Here is a 25,219-nt window from a genome sequence, read left to right as displayed (position 1 = left end):
GGCCTCTTAGAAGGTTCAGTCAAAATATTTGATCGAATGCATTTCCCTCCTGCAACTTACCCTCTTCTTGCAGGTACACTCCATTTAATTGTCAGAACTCTGGAGAAGCGTAATTAATCAATTTCTACGCTACACTACGAGTAATCCTTTTAAAATCAGATTATGTATGAATTATGAGCTGTAATAGAACATTTTACATTATTATGAAGAAAAAACTAAAGTAAAACTAAAGTAGATAATTTACTAGCAAATTTATAATAAGAGGTACATTTTTTGAACCAATTTTTGTGTCTTTTCTTTATTTTGAAAATAATCTTTTAATATATCTGTTAATAGAACATATTTTATATAAGAAAAAATAACCACATCAAAATCCTTTTAAATTTGAATATTAAACAAGTATAAATAAAATAACTTATTTCCAATTTCCCTCAGTGTACTCTCTCCCTCTCTCTTGCCTTATTCCCACTTCTCTTTTGCTTTGTTCCAGGTGCCTGAAAAGGGTTCATTTTCCATTCGCTCCCACTCCCTTAATGGTTCTGCTTCGCACTTGAAAATTTGTTGTCCGAGGTTGTTAATGAAGCGTGCAGTTAATTGTTATTGTTATTGTTACCGCTCTTCTGCCTCCTGTGTTCTCTGGCCGCGGGAAACCGTAAACAAATTGTTTGTGAAGCGATATGATTGCCGGCTTTGATTTTTCCACCAGCATAACTTTCCAGTGCCGGAGAGGAGTCAAAGAACTCATCAATTATCTGTCGGAAGCGAAACCACATTTTGATGGTAGAATAAAAGAGAAAAGAGGTACTCAGGAACATGTTGCTGTGGAGAAATGTGCTCTTATAAGGTACATTGTAAAACTAAATTAATAATTTAAATTGAATTTTGAAATTTTCAAAGATAATAATGTATCTTTGGCAGTTAAACCATTAACAGATACCAGATATCAGTAGATATTCAGATATATTAAGTTCAGGGGAAACAGAAGAGTAATATTGATTTAATTTTGTTAATTTTTAAATTAAAAAAGGGGTATGGGATAACCAAAAATCTCAGATATATTCGCATGACATTTGAATTTCGGTCCAACCTGTTATTGTTACAGTTTAACAGCGCTCTGTACTCTCAGTCGCTATATTTTATACTCTCTTTTACATTTTACTAACTGAAAAATGTTATTGCACTTGTTGCTTCATGTTATTGTTAAAACGGCTGCAGCAAATGTTGCTAACAAAATAAACCATAAAACTTCTTAAAACTTGTTATCTTTCTGTATACACAAAATCAGTAAATTTTTTAATATTTTATGTTTTATACATGTAATAAGCGGGAAATTTCAGTAGTTGGCTCAGAAATAATAAGAGAACAGGCTTTAAATCTTGAGGCAGGTCGCACTATTATTTTGGCAACGACTGTGTATGTCTAAGGTTCCTTACGTTATGTTAAATGTTTAAGAGTAAATATAAAACATCCAAGAGAGTTTCTGGTTTTGTCGAAAATCAATGGAAATCGGAAATATATGTACATATATAGCCACAATTCTCTCATGCTCTCACAGTTGCATCCAACTAGGCTCCATCATACATGTTCGACGAACAACATTTCAACATAACATAAATGTATTTATTTAGTTAAACATAGGGATTTTGATTTCAAATTTTGATACAAAAATATAAGAAATATATTTAAAAAAATGCTACTGTAGGCCTTTGTATAGTTTAGTTTTTATCTGTTTTATTTAACACCGAAATGTACGCACTTCTTTTGCCAAAAAGACGCCGACCAAAAGTAGTGATCGCAGTCCCTCAATATACATATGTCATTACAAACTATCGATAACCTACTTTATTTACAATCGATCTAATACATGGTGGTCCTAATATTGTTTCCACTTATAATACATGGTGGTCCTAATATGTTTCCACTTATAATACATGGTGGTCTTAATATGTTCCTACAACTCGGCCGTCCTGACTTTTAGGATCTCCCGATCCTTGCCGACGTAGCTCTTGTTATTCTTTTATATTCAATCTTTTCTTCTTTATCTTCATTATCATTTTTACAATTATCTTTACATATATAATTATTCATATTGCTTCTTAAACTAGGTTTAATTCTATAAATACATTTTTCCCTCGTTTCTTTTTTTATTTCTTCCTTGTCCCTATAATCTTTACATTTTTCACAATTTTCATTTACATTTAATTCATCATTCGTTACATCTAATTCATTATCTTCTATGTTTAATTCATCTTCTTCTATATCTAATTCATTTCCTTTACTATTATTTTTTCCTTCTGTATCAATCCAAGGCTTCAAATTGTGTACTGCCCATATCCCTTCATATGGTTTTTGCGTTTTCTGAAAATTTTCTACATCTCTTATTAAATATCTATCATTCCCTATATCCTTTGCGATTGCATAAGGTCCTTTAAACCTCGGAATAAGCTTACTAGACGCTCCACTTGTAGAATTAAAATTTTTCAACATAACATAATCCCCTACTTGGTACTTGTGTGGTTCTCTGCGTTTGGCATCAACATATTTTTTATTATATTCTTGTGCTTTTATTTGTGCTACTCTAGCCTTTTCTCTAATTTCATCTAAATTGACCTTTTCTTTAATTTGTTCACTCTCAATTATATTTTCCTTCACGTTATCAATAACTTTCCCCTTTTGTCGTATCCCAAATAACATTTTACTCGGATATTCATTTATGCTTTTGTGAAATACGTTATTAATAGCAAATTCTACATCAGACAGTACCTTATACCATTGCTCATTCTCTTCCGTATTTATTAGTTTGCTTATCATCGGTCCCAGTTCCCTATTTGTTCTTTCTACTTGGCCATTTGCCTGCGGTGACCCTGTCGCAACCTTTAAGTGTTCAATGTTGTTTTCCGAAACAAAACTCTCAAACTCTTGTGATGTGAAACATGTTCCCCTATCCGAAATAAGGATCTTAGGTCGACTATACGCTCTAAAGTAATCGTATAATGCATCTATTGCCTCTTTTGATTTCGTAGTTTTTGTTGGATACAATCTTACAAATTTGGTAAAACCATCTATTACTACCAGAATGTGTTTTTTTACAGCATTTTTGTTTTCAATCGGACCATAGTGATCTATGTGTAACACTTGAAAAGGCAAAGTTCCTTTCGGTATAGAATGAAGAAAACCCTCCTGTCTCGTATTCTTAGCCGTAAATGCAATACACTTAAGACAGTTTTTAATGTGTTCCTCTATCTTACTTCTCATATTTGGGAACCAATAACTTTTATTTATTATATTTGCCACTTTATCCGTTCCCCAATGTCCCATTTCGTTATGATATTTAAAAAGAATGTGAGTTTCCATTGATTCTGGAACATAAAACAATAAGTTATCCTTGTTTTTTCTATAAACTACTCCGTTCCTCATTTCATAAAAACTATGCTCTCTCTCCTTCAACATTTCTTGTAGTCGAATTATTTGTTTGTCTTTACTTTGACAAATAAGTAGATTATCCTCAAATGTGTTATCTTCAATAACCATAATTGTATTACACCTACTTAATGCGTCAACATGTTGCATCCTTTTTCCCGACCTATGTTCCCATTCGCAATCATAATTTTCTAGCTCTAATGCCCACCTTGCTATTCTCGGGTTTAGTTCTTTCTTTTGTAAAGTCAACTTTAACGAATTACAGTCTGTTACAACCTTAAAAGGAATGCCTTGAAGATATATCCTAAAACGTTTCAACGCGTATATCACTGCCAAAGTTTCTAATTCAAAACTATGATATCTAGATTCTGCTTCCGTGGTTCGCTTTGACATGTAAAAAATTGGATGAAACTTTCCGTCGCATTTCCTTTGTAATAATATCGCCCCAAATCCAATTGCACTTGCATCGCAATGTAACTCTGTTTCATCTTCTGGGTTATATATTGCTAAAATTGGTGTTTCTAATAATTTTCTTTTCAATGATTCAAACGCCTCCATTTCATTTAGTCCAAATTCGAATTTTTTGTCCTTTTTCATCAAATCGTGAAGCGGTTTTGCAATAAATGAGAAGTCTTTGATAAACCTCCGGAAATAGGAACACATTCCTATAAAACTCTGAACTTCTTTGACCTTAGTAGGAATTGGAAAATCATTTATTGCCCGAATTCCTTCCTCATTTGCCTGTATACCCCTTTCTGAAATAACATATCCAAGATATGTTACTTCATTTTCTAAAAAACTGCACTTATCCATTCTCAATTCAAGTTTGTTTTCTACCAAAAGTTTAAAGACCTCTCCCAAAATTGCTATATGTTCTTCGTATTCTCGTGTAGCAATCATTATGTCGTCCAAATATACTACAACTTTTCCTTCTCTTATCATTTTCTCAAACACTTTGTTTATAAACCGTTGAAATATAAATGGTGCATTTGTTAATCCAAATGGCATTCTTAAGTATTCAAACTGTCCTAGTGGAGTTATGAAAGCAGTAAACTTAATTGAATCAGGATGCATATATACATGGTTATAACTATTTTTCAGATCTAATTTCGTAAATATTCTTTTGTTAACCAGACCATCTAGCAAGTCGTCTATCAATGGTATAGGATATTTTACTTTTGTAGTCAGTTTATTAAGACGTCTATAGTCTACGCACATTCTCAAACCACCAGTTTTCTTCTTAACCAATACTATTGGAGATGAATATTTGGATTCACTAACTCGTATAATACCATTTTCTAAACCCTCATCAATAATTTTTTGAACATTGGACTTCTCAGCGTAGGACAATCTTCTAGGAGCACTACTAAATGCCTTGTTATCTTCAACCTCTAGTTGCATTTCAGTTTTTATTTTCGGTTCAACTGGCCTTGCGCATTTTATATAACCACTCTCAATAAGATTAATTAACTTTATTCTTTGTTTGTAGTTAACGGATTTTCCAATACTATATTCATGTTTCTCGTCTGGAATATCATACTCAATTGCTAATATTTGATTTTCAAAACTTTTTTCTTCTGTTTCTTTTCCTATACTTCGTTTTTGATTCTTTCCCGAACATTTTTCCTCACTTATAATACTGACTTTTATATCCGTGTCATTATTTTCACTCAATTCCATAATATTAATTTCTTCGACAGCTTCTTCGGTTCTCTTTCCAATAGTCAGTTTCATGTTGCATTGTTTTAAGAAATCTCTACCCAAAATAATCGAAAAACCCATAGATTCATTATCCACCACCATTAACTCGCACAATATGTCTTTATTTGAAAAAGAAATTAAACATTTTACACTTCCAAAAATCTTCAGTTTACTTTTGTTAATTCCAACAAAACTTCTGTTATTCATTTTCCTTAAATGTATTTGCGGTGGAACGTATGCTTGTTTTATCAAACTTATGGGGCTTCCTGAATCTAAGAGTGTTTCTATAAAAATGGGTTTACAATGAGTATCCGATAAAAATATTACTTTCATATAACTTACATATTCATTTTGTTCATCTCGTTTCTTATACTGCTCACAATCCTTAGCTTGATGTCCAGGTTTTCCACAAGCGAAGCAAGTACCCATCTCTCGTTTCGGCTTTCGACATTCGCTTGCTATGTGCCCCAAACTGTTACAGTTGTAACACTTAACATTTCGCCTTTGAGTTTTTTCAGTACCCTTCTGTTCCTGTGCGTTTCGTTGTATGGATGATGTCCATTGTAACTCGATGTCGATGAATGCTTCTAAAATTTCGGTCTTCGTCGAGAAATTTTGGAGTTTCGCCATGTTCCGAAGATTTACATCCGGAATTCCCGCTATCATGTACTCGATCAGCTCATCTTCATCCAGGTCAATTTCATTTCCCAGAGATACCATTTCTTGGAAATATTCGTCGAAGCGTTTTCCTCTTTTCCAGGTGCATAATTGAAGTTTTTTCCTGGTAATAAGTTTAGACCCTTTCTTTTCAAAATGTTTGGCCATTTCATCTAGCAGAAAATCTACAGTTTCTGCCATTAGCGTAGGATTAGCAATCACCCACTCCAATGCTTTGCCTTTGACTTTGTTAAAGATTACCGCTCGCATCACATCGTCATCTACGTTGTACATTTTCCGAACATTGTTGATCATTGTACGCCAGTTGGAGAATTTATTGTCGCCTTCAAAAACGTATACCAGTTCCTTTAGCATTTCCAGAGATATTTTGTTTCTAGTACCCTCTGCATAACTTTGTTGGTTTTTAATATTAGCCAATTCTTTCTCCAGTTGACGTATTTTTTCATCTTTCTTAAAAATTTCAAAGCGTTGTAGAATAACGTCTAAATCGCATTGCTCTTTCATATTTCCGGACTCGTTAAAATCTCCATTGTTTTTTTCGTCCGCTTCCCTTACGTTGTTGTTTCCATTTCCATCTTGCTTCGCGTTGTCTATCTCCCTTACGTTTTCATTTTTCTTCACGTCGTCGGTTTTCTTTACGTCGTCCATTTTCTTTACGTCGTCGATTTTCTTTACGTCGTCGATTTTCTTTACGTCGTCCTTTCCATCTTCTTCGTCGTTGTACTGGTCGTCGCCATCTTCATTTTGCATCTTCTCTCGTCTCTCGCTATTCTGTTGGCCACTCTCGTTGTTTCTCTCTTCTCCTTCGTCGCATTTCTCTACGTTGTTGTTCTTGGTTTCTGTCGAAATGGTGGCGTCGTTTTTCGTCCCATTCGAAAGGTTTCTCGAATGTTCCATTTCGTCGAATTTAGTAAATTCACAATTACTTTTTAATTTCAGCACGCTCTGCTCAATTTGTGGTTTCGCTATTTGTTGCAACCTCCAAATCAGAATATTTTTGGTGCCGGTAGCATCCAAACTATTCACGACGCACAAAAATTGCAATTCTTTTTTAAGCAAATTTTTTAAGTTTGTCGATGGCATGTATGTGTGTATTTCCAGATTTGTTAATTTGATGATGATGACACAGTTCACTTAAGGCGTGTTCAAGACCACTTCTGAATATTGTAGGCCTTTGTATAGTTTAGTTTTTATCTGTTTTATTTAACACCGAAATGTACGCACTTCTTTTGCCAAAAAGACGCCGACCAAAAGTAGTGATCGCAGTCCCTCAATATACATATGTCATTACAAACTATCGATAACCTACTTTATTTACAATCGATCTAATACATGGTGGTCCTAATATTGTTTCCACTTATAATACATGGTGGTCCTAATATGTTTCCACTTATAATACATGGTGGTCTTAATATGTTCCTACACTACTAGGTATTCACCTAAGGGCATTTATCCTTAAACTAATGCAATAAACTTCTTTGGCATTGGATGATTCTTTAGACACCAAACGAACCTTTTTAGGGGCACTGAGAAGATACCAGGGATCGTAACAGTTATAATTTTTATAATACAAATTATAAAATAAGAGTTATTTTAAAGTTATATAGAAAAAAATAACTACACTCTCTGAAAAAATAACGTTAAAATGTTAAATTGACCGGAGCTGTTGCCAATGTATTTTAGTATCCTTGTTTATTTGGGGAATGTAATAAGCATTACGTATACGCATACGATCCCTGGAAGATACCCTGTAATTCCTATTTTTAATGGAAAATTTAACATAAATTGTTCAAAGGTTGTGCTATTATATAGTTTTAAACTATTAAGGGGGTCTTCTCATTGGGCAACTTTTTTTTTCGATTTTTTTTTTTTTGCATTTATTTATAGCTTGGGATGGTGTGTATATGTCCCCAAAAGGAAATTCGAAATACTTTAGAAGATACGGCCTTTTTTGTGAAGCAAGATCTATGCAAAATGAGCTTTTTTCAAACTTCAAACGCGTTTATCTCGAAACCACGTTTTTCGAACTGGCGGCCATGATATCTCCAGTTCAACTCAACCGATTTTCATGAAACAAAGTGGAATCGACGCAGAATAGATGTCATTTTCGGCTGACGGAACAGATTTTTTTTTTAATTTTTTTTTCTATTTTTTTTTTACACTAAACTACAAAAAAAACGCCCGAAATCGAATTTTTTTTTTTTGAATGGCCGCCATTTTGTTTTAAAAATTTTTAAAAAAAATCTGTTCCGTCAGCCGAAAATGACATCAATTCTGATTATAACCCCGTTTTTATTTTTCATTTCGGACGCTCTGGAGACCCTGAATCGTGGCCGCCAGGACGACACCTTTTTTTTCGACCACCAAGTTTGAAGTCTCATTACTCTTTGAACAACCCTCGTATCGCGGCAAGAACAACTTTTTTAGTTACTTTGAACATTTTTGAATACAATAAATAAAAAAAGTTTTCAATTATTCTTTGCGTTTTCAAATAAGAATTTTTTTAAAAAGGGTCCAAAAAACGGCTTTTGAATGAGAAGACCCCCTTAAGCTAACTTTAACCGTTTTGCCACAAAAATTGCTTGAACAGTGGCCTATGAATCTAACCCGCCCTCCCCCATAATATTAACATCCAATCAGCTGCTTACTTCAAACATGTTGGGCAGAGAAATGGCTCGACAGAACGAATGGAGCCTCGATACAATTTAACAGTCAGTTCGAAAAAATTTACTCATGAGAGCGGTACCACGCGGCGGATGATTGTTGTCGAAAAGTACGAACTTCGTTCGGCTGCCTCTTTCTCCATTCCCATTGACTAATCCGCACATCTGAACTCGGAATACAAATATTCTGGCAAGAACGAAGCCTCGAAGTGCCGCGGTATTCGGAGGAAAAAACGCTTGTGCTCGAAAAATACTAATAACAGTTACGAGTCGAACACACCGGGTTCGAGTACGAAAATAATAACAACAACTACTGCCACGAGAAAGATAAAAAACAAAACAAAAGGTGGAAAAGCAACAACAAGGCCAAGAAGAAGCATCGCAAACTTCTGCTCTGGTTTGCAGCGGGTGTGTGTATGCGTGCCTGCGAGTTGTGCGAGTGTATCTGAGTGTGCCGAGCGGTATCCGTGAGTTTGCGGTGTTTTTTGTGCGTAAATGTGTGTGAATGTGCCAAAGCCAAGAATCAAAGTGCAAAGCAAAATTGAATAATTTCTCTCGCTCCCTGTGTGCCGCACATTCGCAGTGAAATTAAAGTCGCTGATAAAGGCAAATAATAATAATAATGCCCAAACTCGGTTGGCGTGAAAAGTGAGCTGAAAGCTGGAAACAAGAGTAACACAATGGCAGTGGCAGCCGCGGCCTGCAGAATCGTTACGTAACAGCACCTTGCGTGGCAGCATCCTTACGGGAATCGCAAACGGAAAAAGGAATCGCAATTCAAAATAAAAATAGTGTCAACGTCAAATTCGGCCATGCTGCAACTTTCGGGAGCTTGAACGCATTCTTCTTTCTCTCTCTATACCCCCTTCTCTCTGTCTCTTTCCACCTCTGCCTATTTTTCTCCCCTGCCGCGACCCCATCGCCCCATTTTTGTGTTTTTGTTTCTGAGCGAAGCGAACGAAATGTCAACTTCCACAATAACAACAACAACGACAGTGGCCGCCGCCCCCTCAACATCGGCGCCGCCCACGCCCACAGCAGCAGCAGCATCGGGGGCCGCACGCACTGCCGACTGCCGCAAATTCACGCCGAACATTTTCAACAAGAGCAAGTGCAGCCACTGCTTCCGGCAGCGAGAGGAGCACTCGGCGTCCGCCTTGGAATGCAATAGGGTAAGTGAAGTGAAGCACTGAATTTTTACAATTTACGGCAGGGAAATTTTTTTGGGTTTTCCTCAAAGGCAGGGAATGTCAAGCTTGAAGCTTGGATGTCATGAGCCAGGAAAAATATGAGAGAAAAGCCAACAGAAAGCCATCTGAGGGTGACATTTAAGATCTTAAACCTAATTTATTACTTAAAATTGTCGTGTGGAGTGGGATTTAGTTCCATAAATCTGTATAAAGCTTTAATATTTTCTAAATGGATATATTTTTATTGGAAATTTTGGAAAAACAAATAGTTGTTCTCTTTTACTTCTTTATTAAAATTTAAATTTAAATCATGAATTTGTCAAAGTTGACACATTTTTTTTAAGGTAATGATCCAATCTAGGAAAACCAAGAGTTTTGACAGATTAATTCATCAACTTTATACAAAGCATCATTCGCCTGAAGGCAAAACGATCTTCTAATCTTAAAACTTTCGTTTAATGAAGCATCAGAAAGGGTCAGCAACGAACAACATATTGAAAATAAACAAAATTGCGGCACAACAAAGGAAAACACTCGCTTTCTCGTTTCACTGGAATCAGGGGTTTAGAATTCGAGAAAAGAAAATAACGATACGAAAAAATGCCACTGAAAACTAATTAAAATAACAAAAACTAATCAAAGCGTAGGAAACATAAAAACCCACTAAGACGCCAAAAGAAAAAGTGAAAATCGTTTATTGTATTTACCCGGGACCAAGTTGGGTCACAACCAAAAAAATTTACGACAAAACAACGCCCTGAACCGGCCAGGCTAGAGTTGAACAACCGGCTTTTTTATATGCCATGATAGGTTTTGGAATTTGAATTTAATAAAACATCATAAAACATAGAAGAAAACCAACCAGCCAAGAAAAATAAAATCTATAAAATGGGTTTAACACTGGGAAAGTTGGGTTTTTGGTTTTTTTAAACCTATGCAAATTGAGGTGTTAGAATGTCGGAGGGTACAGACACATGTCAACCCGATCGAAATATGAGATAAGCCATATCTAATCTCAATTTTTTAAAAAGATATCTTAAGAAAAGATAGGAACAAACCAAGGCATAATGCGAAAATAAAATTTAAAATTAATTGTTTAAATAAATTTAATAGTAGAGTTGTTAAATTATATAATAACAATACTATTTAGTCAACTTGAAGCACTTTTGCCTCTCCTTTCCCTTGCCCTGATTAATAATTATTTCATATTTTCGGTGATGCTCTCGTTTTTGTTCTGGTTAAATGTATTTTTAAACATCTGACCCTAATAATGTGTGATCTGTTTTTGCTTTTATTGCTGTTCTTGTTGCTATTTAAGTAGAACAGCTTAGCTGTGCAGTTGTCGAGCGTATGTAAAGGGTCGAAAAATCTTTTATTATGCTTAATATTTTATCTGATCACAAACAGTGACAGCAGCTTATAGTTTTGAGTGGCGAATCGGCTTGTAAAAATTAATTATGCGTTTGTCAAAAGCAATTTCTGGCACAGCTCTTTTCGGTTGCCAAATTGGAATGAGTTTAATTGATCACCCGAAAATGTACGGATCCGCTAGAGATCTATGCCCCGGGGCGAAATTTGCTTTTTGTGGGCTAAGTGCGAATAGAAATCTAATGTGCCCATGAGCAGTGAGGGAGAATGCTTCAACTGCGTGACTGATCTTTAAAAAACTGCCAGAATGACCCCCATGAAATTTGCACAAGCACTCGCACCAAAGTCTTGTTAATTGTTAAATATTTATTGAGGAAGTCGCAGTATAAAAAACAACCAGAACTGATAGAGCTCCCCCGAAAAACACGAGGGCAACAACACTTGACAGCCGTGAAATATGTCGAGGGGGCATGTAAATGATCCACAAAACGGAGAACTAGTTGATCGATTTGTTGGCTTAGCTGTTCCTGGCCGCATTTCCTAATTTATAAATAACTCGAGTTACAATATTGAATTACCCGGACTGAGCGAACCGGAGCAGAGCGTTGGAGTCAAGTGTTCACAAAAGAAAAAATAAAGTTTACTATTTGAGTGTGAAAGTCATTTGAGTCAATATGCCCAGTGGGTAGAACAACTGTGTCAACAAGTGGAGGAAGTGGAGCTGGGCATAAGTAGGCAGATTTAAGGTTAAACACCCTAACTAAGAAACTACTGTTAGTTTCCTGTCTTATCGATTGCTTTTATTTCTTTGAAAAACTGATTCAAAATTACTTTCTTATTTTTCTTGAAATCCAATTAAACCGTTTCCTAAAATTAATAATTATAAAAATATTCCTAAAATAAATTTATGTTGAATTTACTTTATTTTAATTCGTAATCATTTGGAATTCTTATGTATTTCTTTTATCAGTTACTTTAAAAATACACTAAACGTAATTCAACAAAAAGATTTATATTTGAACATTTCTAAAGCAATGAAACTTAGTTCAGACTTTCATTAATAATTATTTTGTAGACATTTCAAAGATCAAATATGTTCCAAAAGTATGGACTTCAGCTCTATTTATTGCTCCCTTTTAATTAATTTTTTTAAAATTAATATTCTCTCTTTTAAGTATGAAATAGAAACCTTTTTTAGAATTAAATGGCGCCTGGCATTCTTACTTTAAAAATATTCTCTTGTACATCGTTATGGCTGTCATCAAAGAATCCGCCCGGTTTCAGGCATTTAAAATTCAGTCTCTGGCCGGAGAATTATGCACTCCTCTCTGGTGCAGACTGAGCACTCCTTGAGTTTGTTCCACATTAGGCTCCCCCTTCAGCAGAGGCAGTTGCTCCGCGGCTAATGTGAGTGTGCATGTAAAAATAGAACCCAACTCTTGGCTTCCGCTCACCGAGCAGCAATTAGAAGGCGTCAGGGAAAAGTCGATTCCCTGCACCGATCCCTCTGCTGCTCGTACCGGTCGCTCCCCTCTTGCGGTTACTCAACCTAGAGACCCCACAGGCTTAGTCCCCCTCCCGACTATAGTCGGTGGTTCTAAATTTAGCAGCACTTTTGCTTTTGTTTCTCGCTCTGCAGTGTGCCCATGTCGGCCTGTCTTCTCCTTGGGTTTTGACTAGTGCATAAATGCTGGGCCATAATTGTAGGATTGTCTGTCGCCGATTTGAAGGCTAATGAAGCCGGCAAAAGCGTCCCTAACACGGCTCTCGGATTACCTTGCCATAGTATTGGCTGGGAGGACAGGAGGAGATGGCATTGGATGGGATGGGAAGCGATGCGAGGGCATCGTAGGACCACCTATCGTTTGGGATTTCCTTTGTAGTTGGCGGTGCGACAGGAAAGGGCAAAAAACAAAGGCTAAAGAAACGCGACGAGGTGCAAAACGGATGTCGGAATGCATTGTCAAGTCAATGGCGTGGAACATTTTAGTTACCTGGGCCCCATCCACCTCAGAACCCATTATATTAGCGCAAAGGGTGTTCATACTTTTATGGGGGGCAGTGTGATGTTGACAGGTCAGGTCAGCGGGTTGCAGCCTTTCGGTTTTGATTCTTGAAAAACACAAAATCCACCCGAAGACCCCGAAAAAAATCTCAACTTGCTATTTTTTGTCTATTTTGTTGTGCCCGGGCGCGTGACTGGGCACCCCACTAAGACTAAGGCGAAGACTGAGACCCAAGACCAAGACTTAGACCCCACCAAATGCCCTGGCCCAAAGGCAGTAATTGTGGACTTTTTGCTGTTGCGGCGGCCGTCTATTTGTCTGGCAAAACAATTGGCATGTGACCACAGTGGGGCCGAAACAATGCATTAGAGAGTGCACACAATTCTTGGACACATGGAAATATATTAAAAGTAATATATACGTTTTGACCTATATTTCCCATAAAGCCATATTTTGTATGTGTTATATATCCTATTCTACAGAAAGAGAACTAAATTAGTTTTGATGTACAAACAAATGAATATAGTACTATTTCTAATATAAGTTTCTTCTGCCCCTTTCTCTTCTTTTCTCTTTCTATAGTTTCCCTCGCGCTCTATCACTCTCTAAGAATTTCCCGGGAGTTCTGGCCCACTGTCTGTCTCAGTCAGCAAGCCATCGGTGTCCTAGGTGCCTACCTATCCCACTAAAAAGATCTCAATTGGTCCCCGGGGTGTTATTGAGCTATTGGCAGCATGCCATGGGAGACAAGGCCCCTCGACTCGACTTGACTCCTAAACTAACCCAAGCCATGCCGCAGCGTAGTCCAGGTCTCCAGTGGAGTCTCTCGGAGACCTCATTCCCTGGGCTTTCTCGCGTTCCGTTCCCCTTTTGCCCTTTTGGTCGCAGTGTCTTTCAGGTTCTTGTGTTGTTTGTCAGAGAAGTATACACATAATAAATATTACTTTTGCGCACCCATCCTGCACACCCCCTCCAGCAGCCCCCACCTGTGGCCTGGGCATAGGTTCGTGTATCCTCGTTGTGGCAGTGCCAGTCTTAGCCGCCTCCTAAGCCCTCCTCGCCGAGGACGTGCTCAAGTGGCCAACAGCGTTGATTGATTGTTTGCCTTAGAAATTGTTCTCGGTCCCCTTTCCCACACCCATGTGAAGTGGGTGTGTTGCAGAAATTTGCATTTTTGTAGGTTAATTAGTTGTATTTGTGCTCTCCGGCGGAGTCAAGTGCATTGAACCCTCCCAGTCGCCAGTCACAAGTCACCAATCGCCAATCGCCAGTCCCTAGGCAATGCATTTGGGACCATCTCTTGACTATCTTAAACTCTAGCTAGTTGCGTTGTTAAACATCAAGGTAACACTTTATAGAGATAAGGCCAAGGCAAACAATTGTGCAAGTGTGAAAACAAAAGAACAAGCCGAAGACCCGATAAATGAGGCAACAAAGACGTATCTAACAGATAGACACAGCTGCAGCAGACAGCCTGCAAGATACTATGTAGTTGGCAGTTGCGCATTCTAAGCTACGTCAGGTAGATAAGAGAAGTCAACTCTTCTGCTTCTGAGTCAGCTCAGCATAGCTCTTACCACACAGGCTTTTTAGCTGTTAATCTTTCGGATGTGTTATCTTTCATGTTGTAAAGTTTTTGTTTGCATAAAGTAACCATTAGGGTTTCCCCTTCGATATTAATTATAAAGTGTAAAAGATATCCTTGTTCTATTCTAAAAGGAAAGATTTTCCCATTTGTCAAATGCGCTTATCTATTTAAATTTGTTGCGGCTTTTTATAGGTTTATGCCTGAATACTGTTATTGTTTTGTGGGCCGTCTGGGACTGCAATTAACTGAAGGCATATTCCTCTGCCTATTCCAAAGCTAGTCTGCACTTTGGATCACCATTCCGCACAATCTTTCTTTTTGTGTTTTGTTTTTTGCATGACGCCGTGTCACAATTATCAGCACGAACTCCTCTGGAGTTCGCAAACATGAGCCCAGGTACCCCAAGACAATGCCCCACAAAGTTGCTCTTTCTTTGAAGTCTTCTGTCTGCGTTGCGATCTTTTTGCCCTGTTCGGCGGCTGTTGGGCCTGCCAACCTTATCTTTATACATAGCCAACAAATCATCAATCATTCTACCAGCCACAGCTACAGCAGCAGAAAATCAAATCGACTTCTTAACGCCAACAGCTTCATCTCTGCAGCTGCTACCTCTTCTATACCAAGCTTGGGATTCATCTCTATCTCTATCTCTCCATCCCTAGCTATTAGATTTCTTTATAAAAGTCAGCAGAAGTTCTCCTCTTTTATATTCAGTTAAGGTTTCTTTGAAGTCCAGCTTAGTCTCTAAACTCTCGGCGACATCTTTATTTCAATATATTCAATCTCTGCGTTACGCCTTAATTAAGAAACCATTTTAGAGATCAAGTACTGTGGGTTAAAGTAACTATACCCCTGCATATGAGAGTTAGTACCACATTTCTGCTATTCATAAAGACCACTATGAACACACACGAAAGCCCTGCTGTTCCCCCTCTGCTTAAATTGAAAGCTAATTCTGTGCGGAAGCCGAGGCAGTTTCATGCCATTCCTTACAGCCATCCATCTAGCCAGCTAGCCATCTACCAAGTATCAGCATTCTACTAAGAAAGCAACTCGAGAAGAGCCGACATCCACATCCACTTGTTGCTCGCTGCAACGATTTTGCCACTTCATACATCAACCATCATCAGCAAAGAATGAGAGGGGACCGGGACCGGGACTGGGACTGGGACTGGAACTCCTGCATCCATCCATTGTTCCCTTCGCCAGCCGCCCCATGTGACATTTTGCTGCATAATTGAATTCTTATTCTCTTTTCCCGGGCTCACTCAATCAAGACACAATGCCCCAAGACCAAGTCCAAGTTGGGCTCCAGCTCCGGCTCCAGCCCCACTGCCACCTTCATCCGCAGGCCAAGTTCCAGTTCAAATGCCGCGCTGTGAGATCTTCTGAGTTATGGCATCTTTACACCTGCCCCTGGGCACGGTTCACTTTGAAAGAGATAGAGATGGAATAAGACTAGGGTAACACCGGCAAACACCATTAGATTGCCGGCGATAAAAACGAAGACAGGGCCAGTGGAGGAGAGGTTCCAGGCAATGGAGATCGCGCTCGCGCCTTGGCATTTTCCTGAAATAATGACGTGTTGAGAAGGGCATCTTGATTTCAAATTAGTTTATAATTATGATTTTGCCACGACTGCAACTTGTATTTTTTCCATCCACTCTTCTTTCTCTTCCTCGAAATTGCTGTTTAATTGGAAAGTAATTTGCACGATATCGGAAGCTACAACACAAATCGGTTGAAATTGTTGGACCGGTCGCGGTCCAACTGCATGCCATAATTTTCAGACTTCCCCCCATCACCCTCTCTCTCTCCTTGGCTGCTTTTGGCCAAATCTTTATTGGGGCGCATATTTTAGCACCAGAACAGCAGGCATGAATATACAATTTTTGAAAAAAATAAAAACCACAACACATGCCTCTCGGGCATTTGCAATTAACTATCAAATGCTAATTTCCTGTATAATACATGCGAGGTAAATAAATCTGTTTTTCTGTGTAAGTCAGGTTTTTTGAGGGTTAAGGCGCTCATTTATGAATAAACATCAGTGCGAACCTATTAATCAGAAAATCACCTGTCAAAACTACCAGCTAGACTAATAATTTGATGGCTCTAAAACAGTCTTGTGATTTGTTATTAATACATAGGAATAAATTCTATCTCTATAGAGGTTTTATAAAATTGAAAATTATATAATATCAAATATCTTAGTTCAACTTAAAGAAGAATGAACTGTGGAAATCGCCTTAAAAAATTATAAAATCATAAATTTGCCAAAACTATTATAAAATGTATTTATTTAAAGTGTCCATCACAATTTCAGCTGTTTATTGGCGTACTTCTTCGGGCTCAGCTCGTCTCGAAGCCGTGGCATATCTTAGGCAATATGTACACCTTTTCTCTCTCGATCTCTCTGTTTTTGTTTACCTGTTGTTGTGTTCAGTGTGCGGTCAAGGTGATCGAGCTGAGCTGAGCTGTTGTCGAGTCAAGTCGAAATTCAATCGGAATCCGCAGGCAGGTGGGGAAACAAGCCGGGAACGACCTATAGCGCTGCTAAGCTTTAGCACTTCCAGGTAGAAGTTTCAGTTTTATGCTCTCCTCCGTCTGTTTGTTTTTTAGCTTCGCGTCTAGATAAATCATTTAAAATACATTCCATTTATTTGGCAGTTTAGAATTTGGTTGCCTTTCCGTCTCCGACGATTTTTTGTGCGTAAAACTCAGCTCAGAGGCTTTTGTGTTTGTTTCTTGGAAACAGCTTTTGGAAAACAATGGAGGTTTCGAAGATCTCGCGGCCTGATCTCAGACACGAGACATTTGGACTGAGCTTCCACATGGGGTAACTTGGGCAAATCCAAGAAGCCTAAAAAATTGGCAATTATAAACCCAAAAATACACAACAAGGCACAGACTCCGTGCAAACGGCAAAGCCAAAAGCATTTATTTATAACCAATAATTTAGGTGACTACAAACACTGCTACAGCATGTGCTATATTACGTAGGTGGACATGATAATTTTGCTTTGCTGCGCAGACACCCTCAGCACATAGCCCCTATCCCTCCCAGAAATAACAAAAAAAATCAAGCCGCGCCTTAAAAAAAAAAATAAAAATAGGAAACACTGCGACCCCGAGGGGAATTTCATTTAGACAAAATAAATTTGTTGCTTTGGTATCCAAAAAAGCGCGAACTCAGTCTGCAATTACTGCAAATATGTGGCGGCTGCAATGCAAATGAAGAGTGATGGGGAAGGGTACGTGTATCGAAAGTGAATTTGACTTTATTTATAAGTAAATTAATTATTATAATTTAGTTTATATACAAAAAGATTAAATGTATATAATTAATTCAGAGCAAAGTAGGTTAAAACTTTGTTTGCCTAGCTGCAAGATCAAAATAGACAAGAATTTTGTATAGGCTATATGTTTGGGCTATGAAACCTATAAAAGATATTTATAAATTCGCAAGTAATTTCAATGAAGAATATTGGTCTTAAAAACGATTTTATGGGGGCAATATTTAAATTAAATAGCATTATCCCTGAGGTAAAAAAAGTTCCAAAATAAAATTAAGATAAAATAAAAACATCTAACAATGTGTAAGTTCGTTTACTATTCATGCAATAAATCTAACGTTTACTCATGCTGCCATTTCACTCCAAGAAATTGTCAAAACCCTTGTCCAATTTTCGCAGACCAAAAAGCAGGAAAAAATGCATTTTTAATGAGCATTGCGATTCCGCATGCTGTGACGACGGCAATGGGTGGGTGTACTGGAACTACCCAACCACCGAGCCACCCAACGCTTCATCCGCGAACCAGTCACCCACAATTTGCAATGTTTATGTTTTGTCTTCGATTTGTTTTCTGCCTACCACAGTACGTGGGTCGTTGTGAATTGGCAATGCCGCTTGCCGCTGCCTCAAGCTCGGTATCCGGCGACAAACGCGGCAAATGGGCGAGCTCGGCTCGGAGATATCATGTACGCTGGTGGGTGAAAGAACAGGCCCACCGATATGCCCGATTCAGATATGTGTTTGGCGAGTATCTGCTGTCTGTGGCATTTTTTGGCTTGGCGATATGCGTGCAATTTATCAAGTCATAAAATATTTAGGTGTTCGCCATATTTGAGCACGTCTTGCATAATTTGTACGTTTGTACTTTTAATTAAAGATATTTTAGATATATTTCTTGTTTGGCCATATTCGGCTTGGGTACCGATTGCCATTGTTGTGTGTGGCATGCCACAGCACAAGCACACACAAAGGCAGCAAGAAAATTGCGGCCCTAATTTGTCTATTCCCCCCCAAAAAAAAAACCGAAATCATTTATCATGCCAGCCACTAATAGGCAATTTCGGAGCCATCTAGTCGCTGTTGAAACTTTAAATAATAATAATATTTCTCGAAAGCAAATATTTAACCCCAAAAAACACAACACAAAAGGGAACAACACGATTTCTTTTTGCACAATTATGAATCATTTACGATAAGAACTTTGGCTTTGTCCGTACGAGTTGAGTTGAGTTGATGATGCTACTGATGATGCTAATGATGCCGATGAGGCCGATGATGGGTTTTGGCTTACACATATGGTGATTAGCCAGTTCTCCGGCACTTTTACCTTGGGGGCTTGGAACACGTACATAGCGATTTCACATCTTTTTACTAATTTGTTTCTACGATTCTTTTCTCGTTCTCGTTTCAGGTATGTATAAAAATGAAAGATCATAAAATGTTCTACGTTTATGCGAAAGATACAAACTGGAAAGGGGTATGTTTGGAAATTAGCGAGACTTCAAAAGTTGGTATTTTCGTGTTTTCTCTGTCTAATAATTTTAATGAACAACAAATTAAGCTGATGTGTAAATTAGGAATAAAAATATATAAACTAAACCACTCGAAAAATGTTGAAGTATATATTTGCTAATTAATAATTGTTACAAGCTTTTATAAAGTAAAAAACCCGAGTCGTCTAATGTTTATATATTTACTGGTAAAAATATTTTTTATGGCCAACCATTAGCTCTATATAAATTCATTTAACAATGATAAACAACTTTTAGGACAGCCTTTGCCAAATAAAAGATTGAAACGTTTTTATTGGCAATTTAAAAATAACAAACAACGGCACTTAATTAGAAAAGAAAATAATGTTTGTTATATTTTATTATTTATTTATTTATATTTATTTTAGGAAGAAAACTCGAATCAATTAAAGGTCAATTAACTGAAGATTCCATAAAACGAAATCTGAAATATAGTATTCCGTTTCAGCATTCGGAAAAAGTATAACTTTAGGTTCTTTACGTGTTTATTTTCTCGACGCGTTTTAAGTTATTAACCTACTTCCGCGAAAAAGAGAATAGAAATTAATTTTCTTTGCCACTTTCGAAACACAACAGAAAAATAATTTGCAGAACCTAGAAAAAGTCTAATAAATCATGAAAGCGAATTGGGCTAATGTTGTCGCTTCATCAGCTGAATTTCGTGTGAAAGTCAGTTGGTCCGTATATTCTCTTACAAAAATTAAGTAATTTTTTTTTTAATAAGTAATCAAATTATTTTGCATTTAACATGATCATTATATCTTGGCCCGGCGACGACAAACCTAATTGAGGTTGAGTCTGACATCGAAATTCCAAGTCCAACTCACTTTTGAGGCGTTAGGTGGGCTTGGCCTTTGACTTGATATGGTCGTACATACGACGAATACTCACTCACACACTCGATACTTTTCATTGAGTTTCATTCATTTTCATTTGGGTTGACAAATGTGGCAGTAACAACTACTTGTGTCCGTATGACAAATGTGTGTGTGGCCCACTTTATTTCCATTCAATTCGCTTAGATAGATTATTATGGTCTTTGGGGGCTTGTTAAGGCAATATGAGAAGTAACGGAAAGCGAACACAACCACATAAAAGTCCACTAACGAGATGGAAAACATTGCTATGTGTTAACAAGAACTGTAAACACACTAAAAATTGGGCTACTACTACCTAGTACTTTCGGCAATTCTGCAATTAATCAATTTGTAATTTCGTACTCGAAAGGTTTATCTTTTAGAAGAGCAAGTTACCTAATGCAATACATGTTTCACTCACATAAATTACAGTTAAATAAGATTTACTGTGTGAATTTGTAATGTTAAAATTTCAAAAGTTTTTGTTTTCTATTTTGTACTTTACCAAATCTTAGAAAAAAATATTTAATTCTCTTTGTTTGTTAGAGTTGGGCTTTTGAATTTACGCTTTGGTATCGATCCGTTGACAAGGTCTAGGTGCAGCCCGGTTGTCCATTGAGATGGAGAAGTTGGACAATTGATTTGAATATGAATTGAAATGCGTGTGTACATTTTGTCTGTCATTTTCGATTTCTTGCACGCGCCGGTCGGCGAACAAAAAGTCATTGGAAATGTGACTCAAGTAAATGCGAATGAGTGTGAATGAGTGCTCGTAACACGGTTCATGGCGCAATCTTCGGCAAATTCAAATGACTGACAACCCAGGGGCAAGGTAATAGAATGGCCCGTATCCGTGTGAGCGTATCCATCGGATACAAGATACTTCAATGCACGCGTTTTGCAGTTCACAAATAGAAAGCACTGAAGAGCGGCGAATGGTTTTTTTAATCAAATTGGTAAATAAGAAATTATTCTCTTATTATTATTATTTTTTTGGAAATTGTATGAACTTCTCTCTTCCCTTGTCTTCATATATCAATAACCATCTGGAAAGTGTGTAAGAAAAACAATTTGCTCAACGTTTGCGTAAATTATTTTGATTTGATTTGTGAAATTTTCAAGATTCCCTTCAAGTTCCAGCCATAAAGCCAGGTACCGTTCTTGTTGTTGGCGCCCTTTTTTCTTGGCAATTTTAGCCCAGTCCCCAGTCCCCCCTTCATGCGTCTCCTCTTCATCTTCCTGCACTTCTTGAGTTTCCTCGTCTTCTTCGCGGCGATCATCATCGACATCGATGTCGATGTCGATGGTGGATGTGGATGTGGATGTGGATGCTTCGAACGTGTGGTGTGAGTGAAGTAATCGGCCCGTTGGGTTCCCTGTCCTTCCCACTCCCGTTCGAAGATCCCCCACCCATCTGACCCCTCTATCTTTTTCGCTCTCTTTCTCTGCCCCCCGCCCCTACACAGAGAAAAAAATATACATATAATTTAGCAATTGTTTTATAAAAAAACTGCAAAATATTAACATCGGGTTTTTTTATTGCAAATAATATTCTAAAACAAATTTGATAAAAATAATAAACCATTGTTTAGAGGAATAATAGAGGAATGAATTCAATAACATTTTTGAATATTTGTTCGATATTATCGATAACATCAATATTTTCTCGATATTTAAATTCTCAAGACCGATATGTTTGCCAATATCTTACATCGCACTTTTCCTTTCGATTGATCAATCGCTATATTTTTTTCTGTGTACTTCCACTTTTGTTATTGCTCTTTTTCTTCTTCTTCTTTGAGAAGAAGGTTGTTGAACTTTTTCGTGTGTGTGTGTGTCTTGTGTGTTTGTATGTTCTGCTTCTGTCTCTGGTGTTGTTGTTGTTATTATTGTTGTTTTTGTTGTGTTCCCTCAATCAGTATCTGCCGCACTCGTCTGTTCGGCCTCCATCTCCCCTTACTCAGCACATTGAGTTCTATTATAGAAAATTATATTATTATTATGTACTCGACTCTCCTCTGGGCACTCTTTACTTCCCGAGCAGCTTCAGTCTTCGGTTGTTCTTATTTGAAGGCATTTTTACTGTTATTACACGCAGATTTTGTTTTTCTTATGCAAATTTTTATGATTACTTCTCGAGTTGATATTCCAGCATCTTTACTCAACCCTTCCTATACCAATACATTTTTTCCTTACAAAAGTAACATGTAACAATTTTATAAAATGGCCCCTAAGAACACGAAAACTTAATTATATTCGGCATTTTTGAGAGCTGGTCCTTAATAATTGGAATACCTTAGTGAAAGGGTATATTATTTTCAGAAAATTATATTAATTATAAAAATGTTTTCACAAAAACAACTTTGATTTCTAAAAATAGTTGGTTAATCTAAATATTTTACTAAAGAACAACATTTTCCTTGTTTTATTTTTCCAATTTACATATTCAATTGCTTATCTTTAATATTTATTTTCCCACAACATTTGACCGGCCTTATCGGATGTGGCTCTTCAATTAGAGCCCTTAAATACATATTAACATAAGCCATAAAATCCAAATTAATTTAATTTAATTCAAATTGACAGCTACGATTCAGATAGATGGGGGGACGGGACCCCTAGAAACTCACGTCGGCACTGGAGTCTTATCAGCTGATCCCCGTCTATTGAATGACCTCTCCCCAGACAATTCAGAAATATCAACAGTTGGGTGAATTCTTCAAGTTTGTTGCCACAATAAACGCCGGACTTGGCTTGGCGTTGGCGTTGAAGTTATTTATGTTTCTGCTTTTGTTTTGCTTTTTGTTTGTTGCCTTTTTTGGGTCAATAAAAACGCTGACCTTTTTGGTTGGCGGCCTGGCTCCAGGGCTCAAAAGCCTTCCAGAACGGCGCTAACAGGTTTTTTTCCGGTAGATGTGAAGCAATTAATTTCAAAATGTGTTGCTCTAAGAAATAGAACCTTGGGGAATGCTTTCTTAATACTGAAACGCCGCACTGTGGGATGATTATTTAATTTAATGGAATATTCCAACATTAGTGTTGCCTTAAAGATTTGTATTTAAAAGTTATTCTAATATATTTGGAAAGCATTTGCAAAAAAAATTTAAAAGATACAAATAGCTACCTAAATTGGACTGTTAATGCTGATCAAGAATGGTTGATTTTGAGCACACTTTAGACCTCTTTTACCCCACTGTGCGCCGCTCATAAAAGAAAGTGTTGAGGCTACAAGACCGTGAAATTACTATTTAAAATTTCTATTATTTTACCTAAATTTTTAATACCAAAATGTTGATACTCAAGACAAATTTCTAAGCCATGGTGTAAACAATTCACTACATTAGGTCAATCATTTCAATTCATGCCACTTGCCCCACGATCAGCCGCAAGAAGGTTTATTGAACCCACCCTAATCATTACATCAAAATATACGCTCGCTCGGGTGCCTGAGTGGAACCTGGAGCTCATGACTAACAAAGCTGCCCAGCTGGTCTCGCTGGCTCTCCAGCGTCCAAGTCCAGTCCAGTCCAGTCCAGTGCCAATTGACACAACAAAACGGAGAAATACCCAACTCAGGCAGCAAAATGGCAGCCAAAAGGTTCCCACAGTGTCCATATGCCAGAGAGACGAGCGGACGGACGGACACTTATGACATTTTGCTTTTTAGCAATAAATAATTTATGAATTTTACCCACACACAAGCACATATATATAATATATTCGTAGATACATTTTCCAAACCGAAAAGATAAAAAAAAAAAATAAAAACAAAAATAAAAACAAAAAAAAATGAATACAAAATATTTTTGCAACGCCAAAGAAATTAACAGCAATTGACGGTTGCAATTTGATTTATTGGCTTTGTCTGGCGGGCAGCAGGCTAAAATACAGCTAGCTGTGCAAAAAGAGATGGAGACAAACGTAATGATTTATTGGCACGATCGGTAAAACGTGTCGAAAGGAAGGGCCGAGCAAGTGGCTAGAGCGAGGGGCCCGGGCTGCACACGTGGCCAAAATAGAGCGGGAGTTTTGACCCATTCCCATTTCGTAGGCTCAATGTGTTTATGATAATGGTGGAAATACAATGGAATAAACACATTTAACTGTAAAGCTCATTGAGAACGCGTATAACTCGTCCCCCATTTCATACTTTCTTGAGTACCCGCCGCTCCTCCTCCGTACCTATTTCCGCTTCAGACTGTCTTTGACAGTTAGGCTTCTCAGTGGGTAAAGTGTTAAGCAATAATAGCGTCAGAAGAAAGCTGAAAAGTGAAGAGTGTCTCCGCCTCTTCCACTTCTTTTCCCAAACTGAGAAACTAAATGGTCAGCAGAGGAAAACTTCAAGTCAAACCTTTAAAAAAAGTAATAAATTCTATAAATAAAACAGAAAATTTCAACAATAAGCTTTTGATGGATATGAACTCGACTAGACTTTTTAATATGAAATATTTAATGATTCATTCTTATTTGTTTAAACATGTACAACTTTACATCCACAGTTTAATGACCTTTCCACCACAGAAAGCTTAGTTTACTTACTCAAATTTCCAATGTTAATTTCACACCATTTTTTCGGGAAAAAAAATTACCATTGTTCAACGCCAAAAGTTCCCCAAAAGTCATTGTTTTATTGTTGGGGGCTTGCTTTCTTGCCCAGCAAATCGAAACGAGTTAACAAGTGTGACATTGGCAATTTGTTAAGTAATTTGGCAGAACAACCAGGCGAACCTTGCCACGGCCAAAGCTTCTATTGTTTCATCTTTCGTCTATTAAAAACCTCAAAACAAAAAAAGAAGACGGGAAGATGGTTATGTAACTTTTGGAAAATTGTCAACGTCTTTTGTCTCAATCTTTTCAATGCTAATTTCATTTTCCGGCTAGTAAAAGGTAGGCCCCGTCGCTTCAGTTCACCGCCTTGTA

General features: G+C 37.4%; 2 protein-coding genes and 1 long non-coding RNA gene across 8 annotated transcripts in view; 1 reads left to right on the top strand and 2 right to left on the bottom strand.

The window, feature by feature from the left end:
* Nucleotides 1-25,219, top strand: part of osp (myosin phosphatase Rho interacting protein outspread) — a 92,096-nt gene that overhangs the window by 11,531 nt on the left and 55,346 nt on the right. For 4 of the 6 annotated variants that reach the window (XM_017170691.2, XM_017170690.2, XM_070283945.1 and 1 more), the window contains exon 1: nucleotides 8,531-9,634. The exons of the other annotated variants lie outside the window; for them this stretch is intronic. In XM_017170691.2, the coding sequence (XP_017026180.1) occupies nucleotides 9,425-9,634 (210 nt within the window). In that variant the 5' untranslated portion in view covers nucleotides 8,531-9,424. Of the gene's footprint in view, nucleotides 1-8,530; nucleotides 9,635-25,219 lie in introns of those variants that run through there. 6 annotated transcript variants of the gene reach the window in all.
* On the bottom strand, nucleotides 381-24,910 carry LOC138928017 (uncharacterized). The gene is made up of 3 exons (XR_011444468.1): nucleotides 24,839-24,910; nucleotides 614-752; nucleotides 381-549 (listed from the first exon to the last, which is right to left on the bottom strand). It is a non-coding gene; the product is annotated as an uncharacterized lncRNA (long non-coding RNA).
* On the bottom strand, nucleotides 5,223-7,059 carry LOC121502475 (probable E3 ubiquitin-protein ligase bre1). Its single transcript, XM_041776118.2, has 2 exons — nucleotides 5,464-7,059; nucleotides 5,223-5,405 (listed from the first exon to the last, which is right to left on the bottom strand). The coding sequence occupies exons 1-2, from the start codon at nucleotides 6,880-6,882 to the stop codon at nucleotides 5,394-5,396; spliced, it is 1,431 nt and encodes a 476-aa protein (XP_041632052.1). The 5' UTR covers nucleotides 6,883-7,059; the 3' UTR covers nucleotides 5,223-5,393.

The sequence above is a fragment of the Drosophila kikkawai genome, chromosome 2L (assembly GCF_030179895.1).
Source record: "Drosophila kikkawai strain 14028-0561.14 chromosome 2L, DkikHiC1v2, whole genome shotgun sequence".
NCBI classification, from domain to species: domain Eukaryota; kingdom Metazoa; phylum Arthropoda; class Insecta; order Diptera; family Drosophilidae; genus Drosophila; species Drosophila kikkawai.
The sequence above is the reverse complement of the archived record's forward strand: the minus strand, read 5'-3'. Positions and strand labels throughout refer to the sequence as shown.

Bases quoted from the DNA above. Each gene is read 5' to 3' on its own strand.
- LOC121502475 (XM_041776118.2), bottom strand. From the start codon at position 6,882: ATGCCATCGACAAACTTAAAAAATTTGCTTAAAAAAGAATTGCAATTT.